Below are 16,988 nucleotides of genomic sequence, written 5' to 3' on the forward strand. Positions count from 1 at the left end.
GTGACTTTAGTGATAAATCTTTTGCTGGTTATACGGCATTTTAAGAAGATGAATAAGATCAAGTACATATAAATCCACAGACTAGAAAATGCACACTATTTCAAAAGCCCAAAGTGAGTCTTTTGTATATGATCACTGTATATTTTCTCAAGACACTGTCTCTCAGATAAGCTCTCAGAAAACTTGCTTTTTAGATGACTTCAAGCCTAAGAACAGTCATTTCTGATAACGCATGGATAGTGACAATAATATGCAAAAAAGAATAAACCAAAATCCAAAAATTAAAGGCACAAAAAATAAAACATCCAAAAAGGTATTTAGATGGGAATGAATTTTATACAGAAAACTATGCATTTCAATTCTCTTTATTTTTCCTAGAGTAAATAAACTTCACTAAAAAACAATGTCCTCTGACCAAAGAAAATTATTTGTTTTCCTGTATTGCCTAACCCTCAAACCCAATTTCAGTCTGAAATCATGCTTTAAAAGCTTATAGTCATTAAAAGGCTGAGCCCACATGCATTGTGGATTTGCTCTGTACTTCACTGGGGCACAGAATTAAAAAAGAGAATCAGAAAATTACCCTTTTTTGATGCAACCCTGGAAGAAGCACTGAAGAACTTCTTCACTGTGGTAACCTTGCGGGTCTTCTCATTGGTTTTCTTTTCTTCAAACTTGGAAAATGTGAGGGACTGAGCACCTTGGGTGCTCTGACTGCTAGCAAAGGCCTCTTCCTCTTCCCGCTGTAGTCTGTAATTCAAGAGAGGATTAATAACCCAGATATTCTCCAAGTTCTCCTTGTAGCTAAAGGTGATTATGCAACACATTGAAGAGGAGCTTAAATTTTAAAAAATAAAGACTAAACATACCAAATAGGTCTGAGGTCTTGGATATATAACTATCTTACATGCTAGCTACTACAGGACTTATTTGTTTGTTTATTTATAAATGAGAGGAGGGGAGATACAAAGACAGACTTCCACATATACCCCAACTAGGATCCACATGGCACCCTCCTTCTGGGGCTCTGTGGCTAGTGCTGGCAACCAAGCTATTTCTAGCACCTAAGGTGGAGGCTCCATGGAGCCATCCTTAGCGCCCAGGGCCAACACACTGTAATCAATCAAGCCATGGCTGCAGGAGGAGGAGAAAGTGAGAGAGAGAAGGGGGAAATACAAGGGGGAGAAGCAGATGGTCGCTTCTCCTGTGTGCACTAACTGGGAATTGAACCTGAGACTTCCACATGCTCGGTTGACACTCTACCACTGAGCCAGCTGGCCAAGGCCACTACTACAGACTTTAAAAGAAACTTTCTCCACAGGTAATGTTCATTCAGCAACTGTCCTAGGGTTACATAAAAGAAATAAAGTTGAGTCCTTTCCCCTAATAAGCTCAAGGTCAGAAGAGAGAAAAAGGTAAGTAAGTAATTATAATATAATGGGACAGTATATTATAATTCCTACTGTAGACAGTAAACCACCAGTGCTATGAGAACACAGGAAAGAATAACTAAACCTGCTAGAAGAGTCCAAGATAGTTTCACAATGGTGACATTTAGGTCTGTTTTAAACAATGAGTAAGATTCTGACAAGTCAAAGGGCATTCTAGGAAAAAGAAACTACAAATGTGAAGGCATGTGGTTCTTGTTATAAACCAAGTTCAACGTAGTCAGAGCACTGGTGATGTAATGAATTATGTTAGATGTGCATACAGGTAGGCACCAGGTGATAAGACACCTTGACTGCCAACCCGCTATCATCCTGGATTTCATCATGTGGTGGAAACCAAAAAGGACTGTAAATCCAGTAACTTACCATTATCTGATCTGTATTTTAGGAAGATAATACAGGTAAGTGACGACTTGAGGAGTAGAGAGACTAGAGACAGGGACAGTAATTAAGAATATATTACAGAATGGTCAAATAAAAATTAAAAGAAAAAAAAAAAGAATATCTTATAGCCTGACCAGGCGGTGGCGCAGTGGATAGAGCATCGGACTGGGATGCAAAGGACCCAGGTTCGAAACCCCGAGGTCGCCAGCTTGAGCTCGGGCTCATCTGGTTTGAGCAAAAGCTCACCAGCTTGGACCCAAGGTCACTGGCTCTAGCAAGGGGTTACTCGGTCTGCTGAAGGCCTGCGGTCAAGGCACATATGAGAAAGCAATCAATGAACAACTAAGGTGTCACAACGAGAAACTAATGATTGATGCTTCTCATCTCTCTCCATTCCTGTCTGTCTGTCTGTCCCTATCTATCCCTCTCTCTGTCTCTGTGTAAAAAAAAAAAAAAGAAAAAAAGAATATATTACAAAGATTTAAGTGAGAGAAAATAAGGACCTGGAAAACAGGAGAGGGTGAAATTCAAGACTTTTCTAAATTTGAAAAAGTAGAACTTGCACAATTAGTTGTAGGTAGTATGAGAGGTAAAGGAGAAATTAAGAATGACTCAGTGTATTTTAGCCAACTGAAAAAACAGTGACAGGGAAAGAGGAATAGGAAATATGGAAAGTGAGGATTAGAGAAACAATAGCAATAACTTTGGCCTTGGACCTTCTGAATTTGAGGTATCTGTAATTAACTCAGACTATCTATAGAACAATGGTTCTCAAAGTGTAAATCCCTAGACAGAAACATCAGCATCACCTAGGAACTTGTAAGAAATGCAAATTTTCAGGCCACACTGCCAAACTAATAAAGTCAGAGACTCTGGGGCTGAGGTCCAGCAATCATTGTTTTTATAACATTTCCAGGTGATTCTCATGCCTTTTCAAATTTGAGAATTGTGCTGTAGAAAACCTCAGGCAAGGTTAAAATTGGAAGGAGTAAAAAATGGCAACAAAATCACAAACAGTAGTCTGAGAATGGAATAGAGACACATTTTTCTCTGAGACAAAATAGAAGGTAACACAAATATTAGTACATTTTGATGTGAAGAGAGAACTCTAAGAGAAGTCATGTTTTGTGGGTTCTAATTTCTTCATGAAAAAGGGTCAGCTACTGAGAATACAGGAAAGCAGTGAGAAACCTGAGGGAACAGTTCGTGTTCTATGTATGGATTTTGTCTCTGATTGCCCACGGAGTCACCGACAGCAGTGAGTGTACTCTATAATTCTGTGACTTCACTACAGAGGCTAGTAAAGCTGTCACTCCACAAATGTGGCTCATTAGATGTCAAACTTGCACAAGCTGTCAGAGTTCAGTTTGTCCTTCACCAAGAAGCTTTAGTTTTTTGGATGCTCTGGCAAAGGATCAACATTATTTGTGGCATTTTATTAGTTTCTGTACTCACCTGGTATGCCATCTTTTAATTTTTATCAAAATCATATTCCTGGATAACACAAACTTCTCAAATAATACTTCTGATCTATAAACTTCATTTTAGAAAAGTTAAAATTTCATAATTCAAGAACTATGTATACAAATCAACAGATTTCTACTGCTATGTGTTTATGATTGTGCCAGATGCCATGCTGGGCACATCAAAAAATGGGGAAAGACAATGCTTGACGAGAGCCATTGTGACAAGCCCTGTGCTAGCTACATTGTATATATTACCTCATTCAACCTCCACATGAACTATGTTTATCTCCATTCTTCTACTCCAGAAAGTGTCTTGTCTGTATTAAGGAACTAACACACACACCTCAAACACAAAATACTTAAATGGTAAGATAAGGAGAAAATGAAGTCAGTAAAAGCTATTCATTAAATGTTGACTAAAAAGAGGGGGAAAATCTAACTTGCTGACAGCTCAAAAGATAAGAGGAAAAAAATGTATTCTGACAAGGACAGTACTATGTATCCAGTTATATTGCTATCAAACTACCCCTAGTTAAGTCCTTTTACCGCTCTGCCAGTTCCCAATCTTCCTGAATCTGCTTCTGCCTGGCTTTTTGGTACTCCTCCCTCCAGCATTTGGAACAGAAACCATGCCAAGCAGGGTTGCCATAGTAACCACATCCTTTCTTGCACAGGAGTTCTGATTGATCCACATGAATTCCTCGGCGTTCAGACTTAAGGCTCATCTTCTTCCTGTTAATCAAGAAACAAACAAGAAAGTGTTGTTGAAAATTAATTATTCTATCAGTACAACAATTAAGACCCAAAAATTAGTCTATATATCTTTAAGCAATAGGGGAGGGAAGAGAAGGAAGAAAAGGGAGGTGGAGGGAGGGAAGAAAAACAGGAGAGAAAAAGAAAGTTTAAATACAGCAAATTCCTGACATAATCATACTGAAGAGAAGACAACTTATTCCCTGCCCAATAATATAATAAACACTTTAAGAAAGGTCTAATATTATATTAAAGACCTAACTGTAAAACATAAAACTCCTAGAAGAAAACGGGGAAAACTTCATGGCACAAGTAACAAAAGCAAAAATAGACAAATGAGACTATAGCAAATTTAATTCTGCACAGAAAACAACCAACAGATTTATATAGCCTGACCAGACGATGGAGAAGTGCATAGAGCGTCAGACTGGGACGCGGAGGACCCAGGTTTGAAACCCCGAGGTCACGGCTTGAGTGCGGCTCATCTGGTTTGAGCACGGCTCAGCAGCTTGTGCCCAAGGTCACTGGCTTGAGCAAGGGGTTACTCCAGGGGTCTCCAAACTACAGCCTGCGGGCTGCATGCGGCCCTGAGGCCATTTATCGGGCCCCCCACCGCACTTCTGGAAGGGATACCTCTTTCATTGGTGGTGAGAGGAGCACATTGACCATCTCATTAGCCAAAAGCAGGCCCATAGTTCCCATTGAAATACTGGTCAGTTTGTTGATTTAAATTTACTTGTTCTTATTTATTTTATTTTAAATATTGTATTTGTTCCCATTTTGTTCTTTATTTTAAATATTGTATTTGTTCCCATTTTGTTTTTTTACTTTAAAATAAGATATGTGCAGTGTGCATAGAGATTTGTTCATAGTTTTTTTTATAGTCCGGCCCTCCAATGGTCTGAGGGACAGTGAACTGGCCCCCTGTGTAAAGTTTGGGGAACCCTAGGTTATTCAGTCTGTTGTAGCTCCCTCCCCCCCCCAGTTAAGGCATATATGAGAAACTAAGGTGCCGGAACAAAGAATTGATGCTTCTCATCTCTCCCTCTTCCAGTCTGTCAGTCCCTGTCTGTCCCTCTCTCTCTGTCACAAAAAAAAAGAAAAAAAAATACAGTTATATAAAAGTGAATTTTTTTTTTTTTTTTTACATAGGCAGAGATAGATAGGGACAGACGGACAGGAACGGAGAGAGCGATGAGAAGCATCAATCATTAGTTTCTCGTTGTGCGTTGTGATTTCTTAGTTGTTCATTGATTGCTTTCTCATATGTGCCTTGACCGCGGGCCTTCAGCAGACCGAGTAACCCCTTGCTGGAGCCAGAGACCTTGGGTCCAAGCTGGTGAGCTTTTTTGCTCAAGCCAGATGAGCCCGCGCTCAAGCTGACGACCTCGGGGTCTCGAACTTGGGTCCTTCCACATCCCAGTCCGATGCTCTATCCACTGCGCCACCACCTGGTCAGGCTAAAAGTGAATATTTTTTTTTAACTTTTTTTTTTTTTTAACAGAGACAGAGAGAGAGTCAGAGAGAGGGACAGATAGGACAGACAGGAACGAAGAGAGATGAGAAGCATTAATCATCAGTTCTTTGTTGCGACACCTTAGTTGATCATTGATTGCCTTCTCATATGTGCCTTGACCATGGGCCTTCAGCAGACCGAGTAACCCCTTGCTCAAGCCAGCAACCTTGGGTCCAAGCTGGTGAGCTTTGCTCAAACCAGATGAGCCTGTGCTCAAGCTGGTGACCTCAGGGGTCTTGAATCTGGGTCCTCTGCATCCCAGTTCGACGCTCTATCCACTGCGCCACCGCCTAGTCAGGCTAAAAGTGAATATTTTGTCTTAAATGAAATAATTCAACATTTACCAAGAAAACAAGTATAATTAAAGCATCAGGACAATCTAAACCAGGCGTCCCCAAACTACGGCCCGCGGGCCGCACGTGGCCCCATGAGGCCATTTATCTGGCTCCCCGCTGCACTTCCTGTATGAGCACCTCTTTCATTGGTGGTCAGTGAGAGGAGCACTGTATGTGGCAGCCCTCCAACGGTCTGAGGGACAGTGAACTGGCCCCGTGTAAAAAGTTTGGGGACCCCTGAAAACTCTCTGAGAGGGCAGTCAAGGCCCTCAGCAACAGGACAAAGTACCATGAGCCTACTATTTGCCATCACTCATTACATACACAATACTGTGACAGGTATTTAAAATACTTATTTATGGCAAAACAAAACAAAACAACAAGGTGGACATTATCTCCATTTTATTAGATATGAAATCTGAGGTTCAGAGGAATTTTCAAAAGCATGTAAACTAGCCTGACCAGGCAGTGGCGCAGTGGATAGAGCGTAGGACTGGGATGCAGACGACCCAGGTTCGAGACCCTGAGGTCGCCAGCTTGAGCGTGGGCTCCTTTGGTTTGAGCAAAAGCTCACCTGCTTGAACCCAAGGTCGCTGGCTCCAGCAAGGGGTTACTCGGTCTGCTGAAGGCCCGCGGTCAAGGCACATATAAGAAAGCAATCAATGAACAACTAAGGTGTAACAATGAAAAACTGATGATTGATGCTTCCCATCTCTCTCTGTTCCTGTCTGTCTGTTCCTCTCTCTGACTCACTCTCTGTCTTTGTAAAAAAAAAAAAGTATGTAAACTCTACTGAAAACAAGCACAAGAGAAGGGATCAAATAAGAGGTGACCTTCCAAAATGCTTGTACCACATTGTCCCCAATCTACTTGACAAACTCAACCCATATCCCTGAGCACTATAATGTTCAATCTTATGATATCTCTTAAACCATGTATGTCTGTGTCTCATTCTAGAATTCTTTCTTATACTTTTCTTCTGCTTTTTCAAAGATGATTCACTACTGAAAGCTCATTGTAAGAGCCAGCTCTTCAACAAAGCTTCCCATGAGCTTCCTTACACCAGAATTAACTTTGAGCCTCCATTCTCATAACACTGCTAATTTAAGAACAGATATATCCATCCTACTTCATTATAAGGAATCATTTCTATGTTTGACTTCCTCCCACCTAGACTAGAAGCATCTTGAGGAAATGCTTCTATTCCCAACAAACACAGTATAGTGCTAAGGTGTTCAACAGGTATTTTGAATTACATATGGAGAAAGGGCTGTTTTCTACTCTGCCTTCATTTGAACAGTGAATAAGCTTTTCTTTAAGATGCAATACAAATTTGAGGACTTACATAAGATATAAAGTCAGAAGGAGAAACCAATTTAAAAATGTGTTGTAAGTTGATATGAAATCAGAGTAATTTTTAGCTATGACTTTCCTTTTTAGACTATCAGCTAAATAATTTGGATTTTCTGCAAGCTATTATCTCACAAGATTCCTTACCTGGCAAGTTAAATGTGTTAAGTTAGTCTTCATCTCTGGCAATTGACTGGATCTTACCAATCTTGTTAGGTTGACTCATTTTACCAATCCCTACTTTCTTCTTGCTGCTACCATGTTATGGTTGTTAAGGGAATGAGAAAGAACCAAGAGCTCTGAAAGAGGAGAGGCTCTTTCCCTCTGCCTATATACAGGAACAAATAATACTGGTTTGGAAAGAGTGGGATAAATAGATGTATAAAACCTACTTGTGGCAAGTACTTATAAAATATAAAATAATTTATTCATCAAAGTCAAGGAATTAGTATCCTATTTCGAAGTTGAGTAAACAAAGCTTGAATGGTAAGGTACCTAAGGACATAAATGTTAAGAATTAAAATTTGAAATAATACCTTAAGTTCCTAAATCAGTTTTCTTCTCTACTATATTATGTCTTATATGCTCATAGCATCAGGGTTGTATTATAAATTGCTACCCAACAATTTCTATTTAAACTCATAGAATAAAATCGTCCTTACTCTTCTTCCTATAAACAAACTGCTGCCTGACCAGGCGGTGGCGCAGTGGATAGATCGCCGGACTGGAATGCCAAGGACCCAGGTTCGAGACCCTGAGTTCACCAGCTTGAGCGCGGGCTCATCTGGTTTGAGCAAAAGCTCACCAGCTTGGACTCAAGGTCAGTGGCTCAAACAAGGGGTTACTTGGTCTGCTGAAGGCCCGCGGTCAAGGCACATATGAGAAAGCAATCAATGAACAACTAAGGTGTCGCAATACGCAACGAAAAACTAATGATTGAATCTTCTCATCTCTCCGTTCCTGTCTGTCTGTCCCTATCTATCCCTCTCTCTGACTCTCTCTGTCTCTGTAAAAATAAAAAAAAATTTTAAATTTAAAAAATTAAAAAACAAAACAAACTGCTAATCAACCACAGCGAAGTGACAATCCACAGCACGTATTCAAGAAACCCACATGTTCAGACAAAATAAAGTCCTATATCTTGGGGATCCTACCATAATTTAACACAAACATTTACTAAGCGCCAAGTGTGCATACATAACTGAGCTAGATACCCTTTTTTAATACAATTAATAGAACGTGTCCTTCCTTTCAGGAAGTTCATAACCAAAAAACAGGCATCAGTGCAGAAAGATACAGTGATAGAAAATTGTTGGGGAGGAAAAGGCAAGGTCATTCTAACTTACAGAGTATGAAGAGATCACTTGAGCCAGGGATGAAGGGTAGACCTTAAAGATCTTTCAGGCCCTGGCCAGTTGGCTCAGAGGTAGAGCGTTGGCCTGGCATGCGGGGGACCCGGGTTCGATTCCTGGCCAGGGCACATAGGAGAAGCGCCCATTTGCTTCTCCACCCCCCCCCTCCTTCCTCTCTGTCTCTCTCTTCCCCTCCCGCAGCCAAGGCTCCATTGGAGCAAAGATGGCCCGGGCGCTGGGGATGGCTCCTTGGCCTCTGCCCCAGGCGCTGGAGTGGCTCTGGTCACGGCAGAGCGACGCCCCGGAGGGACAGAGCATCGCCCCCTGGTGGGCAGAGCGTCGGCCCTGGTGGGCGTGCCGGGTGGATCCCGGTCGGGCGCATGTGGGAGTCTGTCTGACTGTCTCTCCCCATGTCCAGCTTTAGAAAAAAAAATACAAAAAAAAAAAAAAAAGATCTTTCAGTTGAACCTTAGAGGGTCTTGGAATGATACCAAAGCGGAAGGACATTCTAGATAGGAAAAACAACTTTTACAAAAAGCTTGAAACAAGAAAGCAAAGGTAGAGGAGCATGAATGATGTGGTATAAACAGACAGTTAACTGAAGAAGTTAGGTGTGAAGTCAAATATGACAGCTTTTAAAAGACTAAAAACTTTTTATAGAGCCTGGATTAAAGCATCACTGAAATCTCCTGAAAAGGGGAAATCATGATAAGATCTCTATTTTAAGACATTAAAACTTGAGAGATGAAGTTCTGTCCAGCAGCATGATGAAGTGAGGTGGACAATAAATCCTCCTGCCCGAAAGAATAAACAAAATGAATCAATGCACTAGCTAAAAAATGCAAGTAAACTTCAGGCCACCAGCTCTTTCTGCTGGGCTCTCTTGTGCTCCCTCTGTGTATGCACAGGTGTGGTTGGCCAGAGTGGGAGGAAGCCTTACTGGCCAGCGGTGTTTGTGCACAAACTCTTTGTTTGAACAAAAAACAATCTTGGGCTGAGCATTAAGGTATGCAAGCACATGGGTGAACTTTAGAAGGAAGTCAAGCATTAAAAAGAAAAAAAAAAAAAAAACAAGAAAAAAAACTGACCACAGACATCAGGGAGCCACATGAAGTTTTAGTCCAGCTATAAAACTTGGACGGTCTGCACTGAGCAATTCTTTTGGGGATTCTCAAGGCAAAAGGGAGGAGGAGGACTGAGGAAGACCAGAATTCAGTATGTCACCAAACCCTCAGTGAGCTTGCCATTTTTGCACTCCGGTATCACAGAGCCAACCCAAAATGCACACCAAGGAATACAGACAGTGCCTCTACTTGGGCTCGAAGAAGGAAAAAGGGAGTTCCTAACACTGAAAGAAAATATGAAAATCCCTCCATTGTATTGTTTCCCCCTTCTTCTGAGCCACAGCACCCAAGCAACCACATGCTGCAGTGGCTGGAAAGACAGACTGCATGACCCCCCCTGAGAAAGGGGAACTATCGATGTTTTCCACTCTCTATCCCTCCATTTCTTGGCCCCAAATGTGCAGACAGTTGTGGAAGTACAGTGGACATGACAGAATGGAGTAACTAACTCCACCATTCTCTGGCCAGGGTAAAGGTGAGAATCAAGGGAACAAAAAAGTAGAGGAAACAAGGACAAGAACTCAAGAAAACAACATGAAAATGCTTTCAATTCCTGGGCTCACCATAGCTGTGCATAATGGGCCTGATGCTATTCAGGACAAAAAATAAAAATTCAAACTAGCAGAGACCACCACACAAGTTTCAGACTGGCAGACATATGAAACAAATCAAAACAGTACTGAAAAGGCTTTGAAAAATAAACTGACATTGGAATCACAGCCCACAGAGAGTGGGTTAGAACGTGCACCCCAACTGAACAACAAAACTAAAACATTTTGCTCTACAATGGCACCATTAAGAAAATAAAAAGAGGCCCTGGCCGGTTGGCTCAGTGGTAGAGCGTCGGCCTGGCATGCAGAAGTCCCGGGTTTGATTCCCGGCCAGGGCACACAGAAGCGCCCATCTGCTTCTCTACCCCTCCCCCTCTCCTTCCTCTCTGTCTCTCTCTTCCCCTCCCGCAGGGAGGCTCCATCGGAGCAAAAGATGGCCTGGGCGCTGGGGATGGCTCCTTGGCCTCTGCCCCAGGCGCTAGAGTAGCTCTGGTCGAGACAGAGCGACGCCCCGGAGGGGCAGAGCATCCCCCTGGTGGGCAGAGCGTCACCCCCTGGTGGGCGTGCCAGGTGGATCCAAGTCGGGCGCATGCGGGAGTCTGACTGTCTCTCCCCGTTTCTAGCTTCAGAAAAATACAAAAAAAAATAAAATAAAAATAATAAGACAAACTACAGACTAGGAGAAAAATGCCTGCAATCACATATTTCACAAAGGACTTGTATCTAGAATATATAAAGAATACTCAAAAGTGAACAGTAAGAAAAGCCACTCAACTACAAAATGGGCAAAAGACTTGAAAGACAGTAATCTAAACAAGATATATGTACCCAGAGACAATTCTCACATTTCTGACCAAGAGGCCTCTGCAAACATCCTTGAATATCTATCTAACATCCTTAAAAGAAACAAATGATAGTCTCCCCACAGAGCACAGGACAAGTTTATTTATTGTCCAGTACAAAAGATACAGTGTTCCCATCTAGGTCAAAGGTCTATTTGCTACCCATTTTAAAAGATGTGGATTCCCTAAGCTTGGGTTCCTCAGCTATGGCATCACTCCCATGGGACTTGGGGGTGAAGGAAGCTTATGTGAAGAAGCAGCTTGTTTTGTTGATGTCCTGTGCATAATCAAGTACTCTGTCTCTGACTCAGGATCTCACGTCTTCTGTCAGTGTTCACGCAACTATCATAGGCTCACTTGTTACCTGTAAGCAAGGTAAAAACTCAGGTCCTTAACAGTTCTTGACAAAATGTCAACTAAGCACATGAAAAGTTGTCAACATCATCCATTAGAGACATGCAAATTAAAACCAGCACAAGATATCACTACACACTTCTTAGAATGGCTAAAATGAAAAATACCAACAATACCAAGTGGGATGCAGAGCAACCAAACACTCATCCATTCCTAGTGGAATGCAAACAGGACAGCGCCTGAAAACCAGTTTGACAGTTTCATAAAGAATGAAATGGCCCTGGCCAGTTGGCTCAGTGATAGAGCGTCGGCCTGGTGTGCAGAAGTCCCGGGTTCGATTCCCAGCCAGGGCACACAGGAGAAGCGCCCATCTGCTTCTCCACCCCTCCCCCTCTCCTTCCTCTCTTTCTCTCTCTTCCCCTCCCGCAGCCAAGGCTCCATTGGAGCAGAGATGGCCCGGGCGCTGGGGATGGCTCCTTGGCCTCTGCCCCAGGCGCTGAAGTGGCTCTGGTTGCAGCAGAGCGACGCCCCGGAGGGGCAGAGCATCGCCCCCTGGTGGGCGTGCCGGGTGGATCCCGGTCGGGCGCATGCGGGAGTCTGTCTGACTGTCTCTCCCGGTTTCCAGCTTCAGAAAAAAAAAAAGAAAAAAGAATGAAACATACCTGACCTGCGGTGGCGCAGTGGATAAAGCATCGACCTGGAACACTGAGGTTACCAGTTCAAAACCCTGAGCTTGCCCAGTCAATGCACATATGAGAAACAACTGAGTTGATGCTTCCTGTTCCTCCCCTCACCTTCTCTTTCTATCCTCTCTAGAAAATTCAATTAAAAAAAAAAAAAGTTAAACATACACTTACCATACAACTCAGAGAATTGTTTATTTCCTCCAGAGAATTAAAACTGATGTCCACTCAAAAATATGTACACATTATTTCTAGTAGCATTACTCAGGACCACTGAAAAAAGGAAACAACCAAAATATCCTTCAATGACTGAATGGATAAACGAAATGTGTGGTACACATTCATGCATGGAGGTTCCTCAGGGAAAAAAAAAAAAAAAGGTGTGTATGTGGGCAGTACTGACATAACCGAAAACTTGGATGAATCTCAAAAGCTTTACACTGAGTGAATGAAGCCAGTTTTAAAAGTTTACATATTGTATGATCAGTGTCTGTTAAGAATTAGGATTGGTAGAGGGTATCTATAAAAAAATTGCACAGGCCCTGGCCGGTTGGCTCAACGGTAGAGCGTCGGCCTAGCGTGCGGAGGACCCGGGTTTGATTCCCGGCCAGGGCACACAGGAGAAGCGTCCATTTGCTTCTCCACCCCTCCACCGCGCCTTCCTCTCTGTCTCTCTCTTCCCCTCCCGCAGCCAAGGCTCCATTGGAGCAAAAATGGCCCGGGCGCTGGGGTTGGCTCTGTGGACTCTGCCTCAGGTGCTAGAGTGGCTCTGGTCGCAACATGGCGATGTCCAGGATGGGCAGAGCATCGCCCCCTGGTGGGCAGAGCGTCGCCCCATGGTGGGCGTGCCGGGTGGATCCCGGTCGGACGCATGCGGGAGTCTGTCTGTCTTTCCCTGTTTCCAGCTTCAGAAAAATGCAAAAAAAAAAAAAAAAATTGCACAAAGTTTTAGAGAGGTGATGAAACTAATCTAGATTCTGATTATGGAGGTATATACATACATCTATACATGTTTTAAAATTCACAGAACAATACACGTCCTCAAATTCAATTTTACTGTATTATTTAAAAAAACTTGAGCCTGACCGGTGGTGGCACGATGGACAGAGCATCAACCTGGGACACAGAGGTCCCAGGTTCGAATCTCTGAGGTCATCAGTTTGAGCACAGGCTCATCAGCTTGAGTGCAGGGCCACTGGCTTGAAGCTCAAGGTGGTGCACTTAAGCAAGGGGTCACTGGGTTAGCTGGAGCCCCGGTCAAGGCACATATGAGAATTAATTAATGAACAACGAAAGTGGCTCAACTATAAGTTGATGCTTCTCATTTCTCCCCCTTCTTGTCTGTCTGTCTGTCTCTCTCTCTCTAAAATAAATAAATAAATAAAACAAAACAAACAAACAAAAAACTAGAGAGGCAATTTCTAGGTTGGATTGGAGAAAAAATGCAGAACAGGAGATAGGGATAGTGACCTAGAGACAATTATAATATGAATAGAGGTAATGCAGTGGAACTAGAAAGGGGAGTGATGGCAACACACTTTGTAGGTGGGATCTGTAACAATTAATTAATGACACATGGCAGGGAGACTAGCAAGCTTACAAATGTTCTTCACTGCCTCTACAGGATTAAGCCCTCCAAGGACAGTATTTAGATTTAACATACTTATTTATTTAGTACATGAAGTTGAGGTAAAAAGAAAGAATAACTAAATCTAGCTAGAGTCTAGAATGTTAAACTGAGGAAACTTGAAAGATCATCTACTTCCTCCTATTACAATCAAGATGAAGACAGTTTAGACTGAAATTGTAATTTGTTCAATCAAAAAGGTTTAGTAAGTAGCAGAGACATCACTAGTGCCTATACTATAAGTCCCGAGTTCCATCAAACTATTTTGAGTCAGAGCTAATCTTTCACCATTATCACCCTGTGGATCCTTTCTTCAACTCCAAGAGAAATGTGCAAAACGTAATATCCATTTTTCCTTATATAAATTCAGTACATTTAAAATTTTTTGTACTACAAATACTATAGCACAGATCTGTGTTACTAAAATGAATGCATTTAGGAAGTCTGCCTAGCACACATGACAGCAAACTCCCTTTGCTTGGGGAACTGCTATCCCAATCTACAAAGATAGGCTGCCAGCACACATGTTTGTATACCTGCCACTGCAGGGCCACAGATGACTGAACCAGAGATGGATATGTGACCCAACTGAAGTTTTGTAAAAGAGACTAATCTGGACTGTTTTCTTGAAAGATAGAAGAGGTGTGGCATGACCATCTCCCATCAAGTGACCTGAGTAACAGGATAACCAATCTGCAGAGTGAAATAGATACACACCAAGAAGCAGAGAAAAGTGGCAGAAGAAAAATACTCTCAGTCCTGAGAGGTTTCCATTTCTCAGTTTCAGTCTACTCCTAAGGTCCACCTGCCTGCCTGCCCTGAGATTCTGAGACATCTCCTTGATCCCCCACCGTTCTTTTTTCTTCTTATTCTTGTTCCAATAGAGCCTACTTAAGCTGCACCCAAAGATTTGTCCATATAGTCTAGAGCTAGAAAAATATAACAGGATTGCTATAAAAGCTACTTAGCACATACTAAGAGCTCAATAGGTAGTAATATAAAAACAGTAATAGTAGCTATGAGTCTATGAAGACCAATTTGGTGTGGACATAAGATTAAAACAATCAGTCTATCTGCATTCACATCCCAGCTCTGCCACTTATTAGAAGTGTGAAACTGCCATTCAGATCTCTGTGCAACTTCTGCTCCTACCACTCTCAACCATTTCACAAATCTAAGCCCCACATGTGCCCCATGACCTTCACCCTCTGATGTCACACCTGTGATTATGTTACCTTACATGGCAAAAAAAAAAAAAAAAAAGGCTTTGAAGATAATTATGGTTACTAATCAGCTGACCTTAACATCAAGACATTATCCTGGATTATCCAGGTAGGCACAATACAAGCACATAAACCCCAAATGCAAAAGAGGAGAGAAACCCAGAATAATGCAACCTTGAAAAAAATGTAGGATGACTTACACTTCCCAATTTCAAACCTTACCACAAAGCCATGATAATCAAAGCAGTGTAGTACTAGTACAAGGATAGACACATGGATCAATGAAATAAAATTATGAGATGAGAAATAAGCCCACACATTATGGTCACCACAAGAGTGCCAACACTATCCAATGAAAAAGAAAAAGAAAAATCGTCTTTTCAACAAATGGGACTGGGACAATTGGATAGCCATATCTAAAAGAATGTAATCAGCCCTGGCCCAGCACTCGGTTGGAGCGTCATCCTGATGTGCCAAAGTTGTGGTTTCAATCCCCATTCAGGGCACGTACAAGAATCAACCAATGAATGTATGAATAAGTAGAACAACAAATCAATGCTTCTGTTTCTCTATTTCACACTATTTCTCCCATACTCTCTCCCCCTGCCTCAAATCAATCAATAAATAAAAATTTAAAAATACGAATGAGGCCCTGGCTGGTTTGCTCAGTGGATATAGCATTGGCCTGACATGTGGATGTCCCAGGTTAGATCCTCAGTTAGGGCACACATGAGAAATGGCCATCTGCTTCTCTTTCCCTCCTTCTTCCCCTTTCTCTCTCTCTTCCCCTCTTGCAGCCAGTGGCTGGACTGCTTCAAGCATCAGCCCTGGGCACTGAGAATAGCTAGGCTGGTCCAAGCATTGGCCTCAGAAACGGGTTGCTGAGTGGATCTCAGTAAGGGTGCATGTAGGAATCTATTTCCCCTCTTTTCACTTAAAAAATAAGAAGAATGAACTCAGACCCTTACCTCACATTATATGCAAAAACTAACTCAAAATGGATCAAACACCTAAACGCAAAAGCTAAAACTACAAAAACTCTTAGATACAACACACACACAAAAAAAGAGCGACAAAAGACAAATAAATTGTACTTCATTAGAACTAAAACTTTTGTGCTTCCAAGGAACTCATCAAGAAAGTGAAAAATAACCCACAGAATGGGAAAAAATACTTACAAATCATATAGCTGATAGAAAATTTGTATCCAGAATATACAGGGGTAGGCAAAAGTAGGTTTATAGCTGTGGGTCTGAAAAAAAAACTTTTTATATTATTATTTATTAATGATTGTCACTGTTTTCTATACAAACAATTGTAAACCTACTTTTGCAAATCACTGTATTAAGAACTGTCTTGACTAGCCTGACCTGTGGTGGCGCAGTGGATAAAGCATCGACCTGGAAATGCTGAGGTCGCCGGTTCAAAACCTGGGCTTGCCTGGTCAAGGCACATATGGGAGTTGATGCTTCCAGCTCCTCCCTCCCTTCTCTCTTTCTGTCTCTCCTCTCTCTCTCTCTCTCTCCTCTCTAAAATGAATTAAAAAAATTAAAAATTAAAAAAATTAAAAAAAAAAGAACTGTCTTGACTCAATATTTAAAAAATAACCTAATTTTTTAATGGGTAAAAGATCTGAATAGACACTTCCCTCTGGAAGACATACACATAATATGGTCAATAAGCACACAGGAAAATATGTTTGACTTCTCTGGTCATCAGGAGAATGTAAATCAAAACCTCAATAAGATACTACGTCACATCTAGTAGGATAATAAAGTCAGATAGTAACAAGTGTTAACAAGGATGCAGAAAAATTAGAACCCTCATACACTGCTGATGGGAATATAAAATGGGGCAGCCACTTTTGGAAACCATCCAACAGTTCCTCATATGATTAAACAGAGTTACAATATGATTTACAATATAACCCAGCAATTCTCCTCCAAGGTATTTGCCCAAGAGAAATGAAAACTTTTGTCC

The 16,988-nt window shown here is 41.8% G+C and overlaps 1 protein-coding gene across 6 annotated transcripts in view; it reads right to left on the bottom strand.

Annotated features, from left to right (window-relative positions):
- LOC136334449 (BTB/POZ domain-containing protein KCTD7) overlaps positions 1-16,988 on the bottom strand; it is a 106,872-nt gene that overhangs the window by 35,755 nt on the left and 54,129 nt on the right. For all 6 annotated transcript variants that reach the window (XM_066274679.1, XM_066274677.1, XM_066274676.1 and 3 more), the window contains 2 exons: positions 3,845-4,030; positions 584-750 (listed from right to left, as the gene is read on the bottom strand). In XM_066274679.1, coding sequence (XP_066130776.1) covers positions 584-750; positions 3,845-4,030 — 353 coding nt within the window. The remainder of the gene's footprint in view (positions 1-583; positions 751-3,844; positions 4,031-16,988) is intronic.

The sequence above is a fragment of the Saccopteryx bilineata genome, chromosome 4, assembly GCF_036850765.1.
Source record: "Saccopteryx bilineata isolate mSacBil1 chromosome 4, mSacBil1_pri_phased_curated, whole genome shotgun sequence".
Taxonomy (NCBI): Eukaryota; Metazoa; Chordata; class Mammalia; order Chiroptera; family Emballonuridae; genus Saccopteryx; species Saccopteryx bilineata.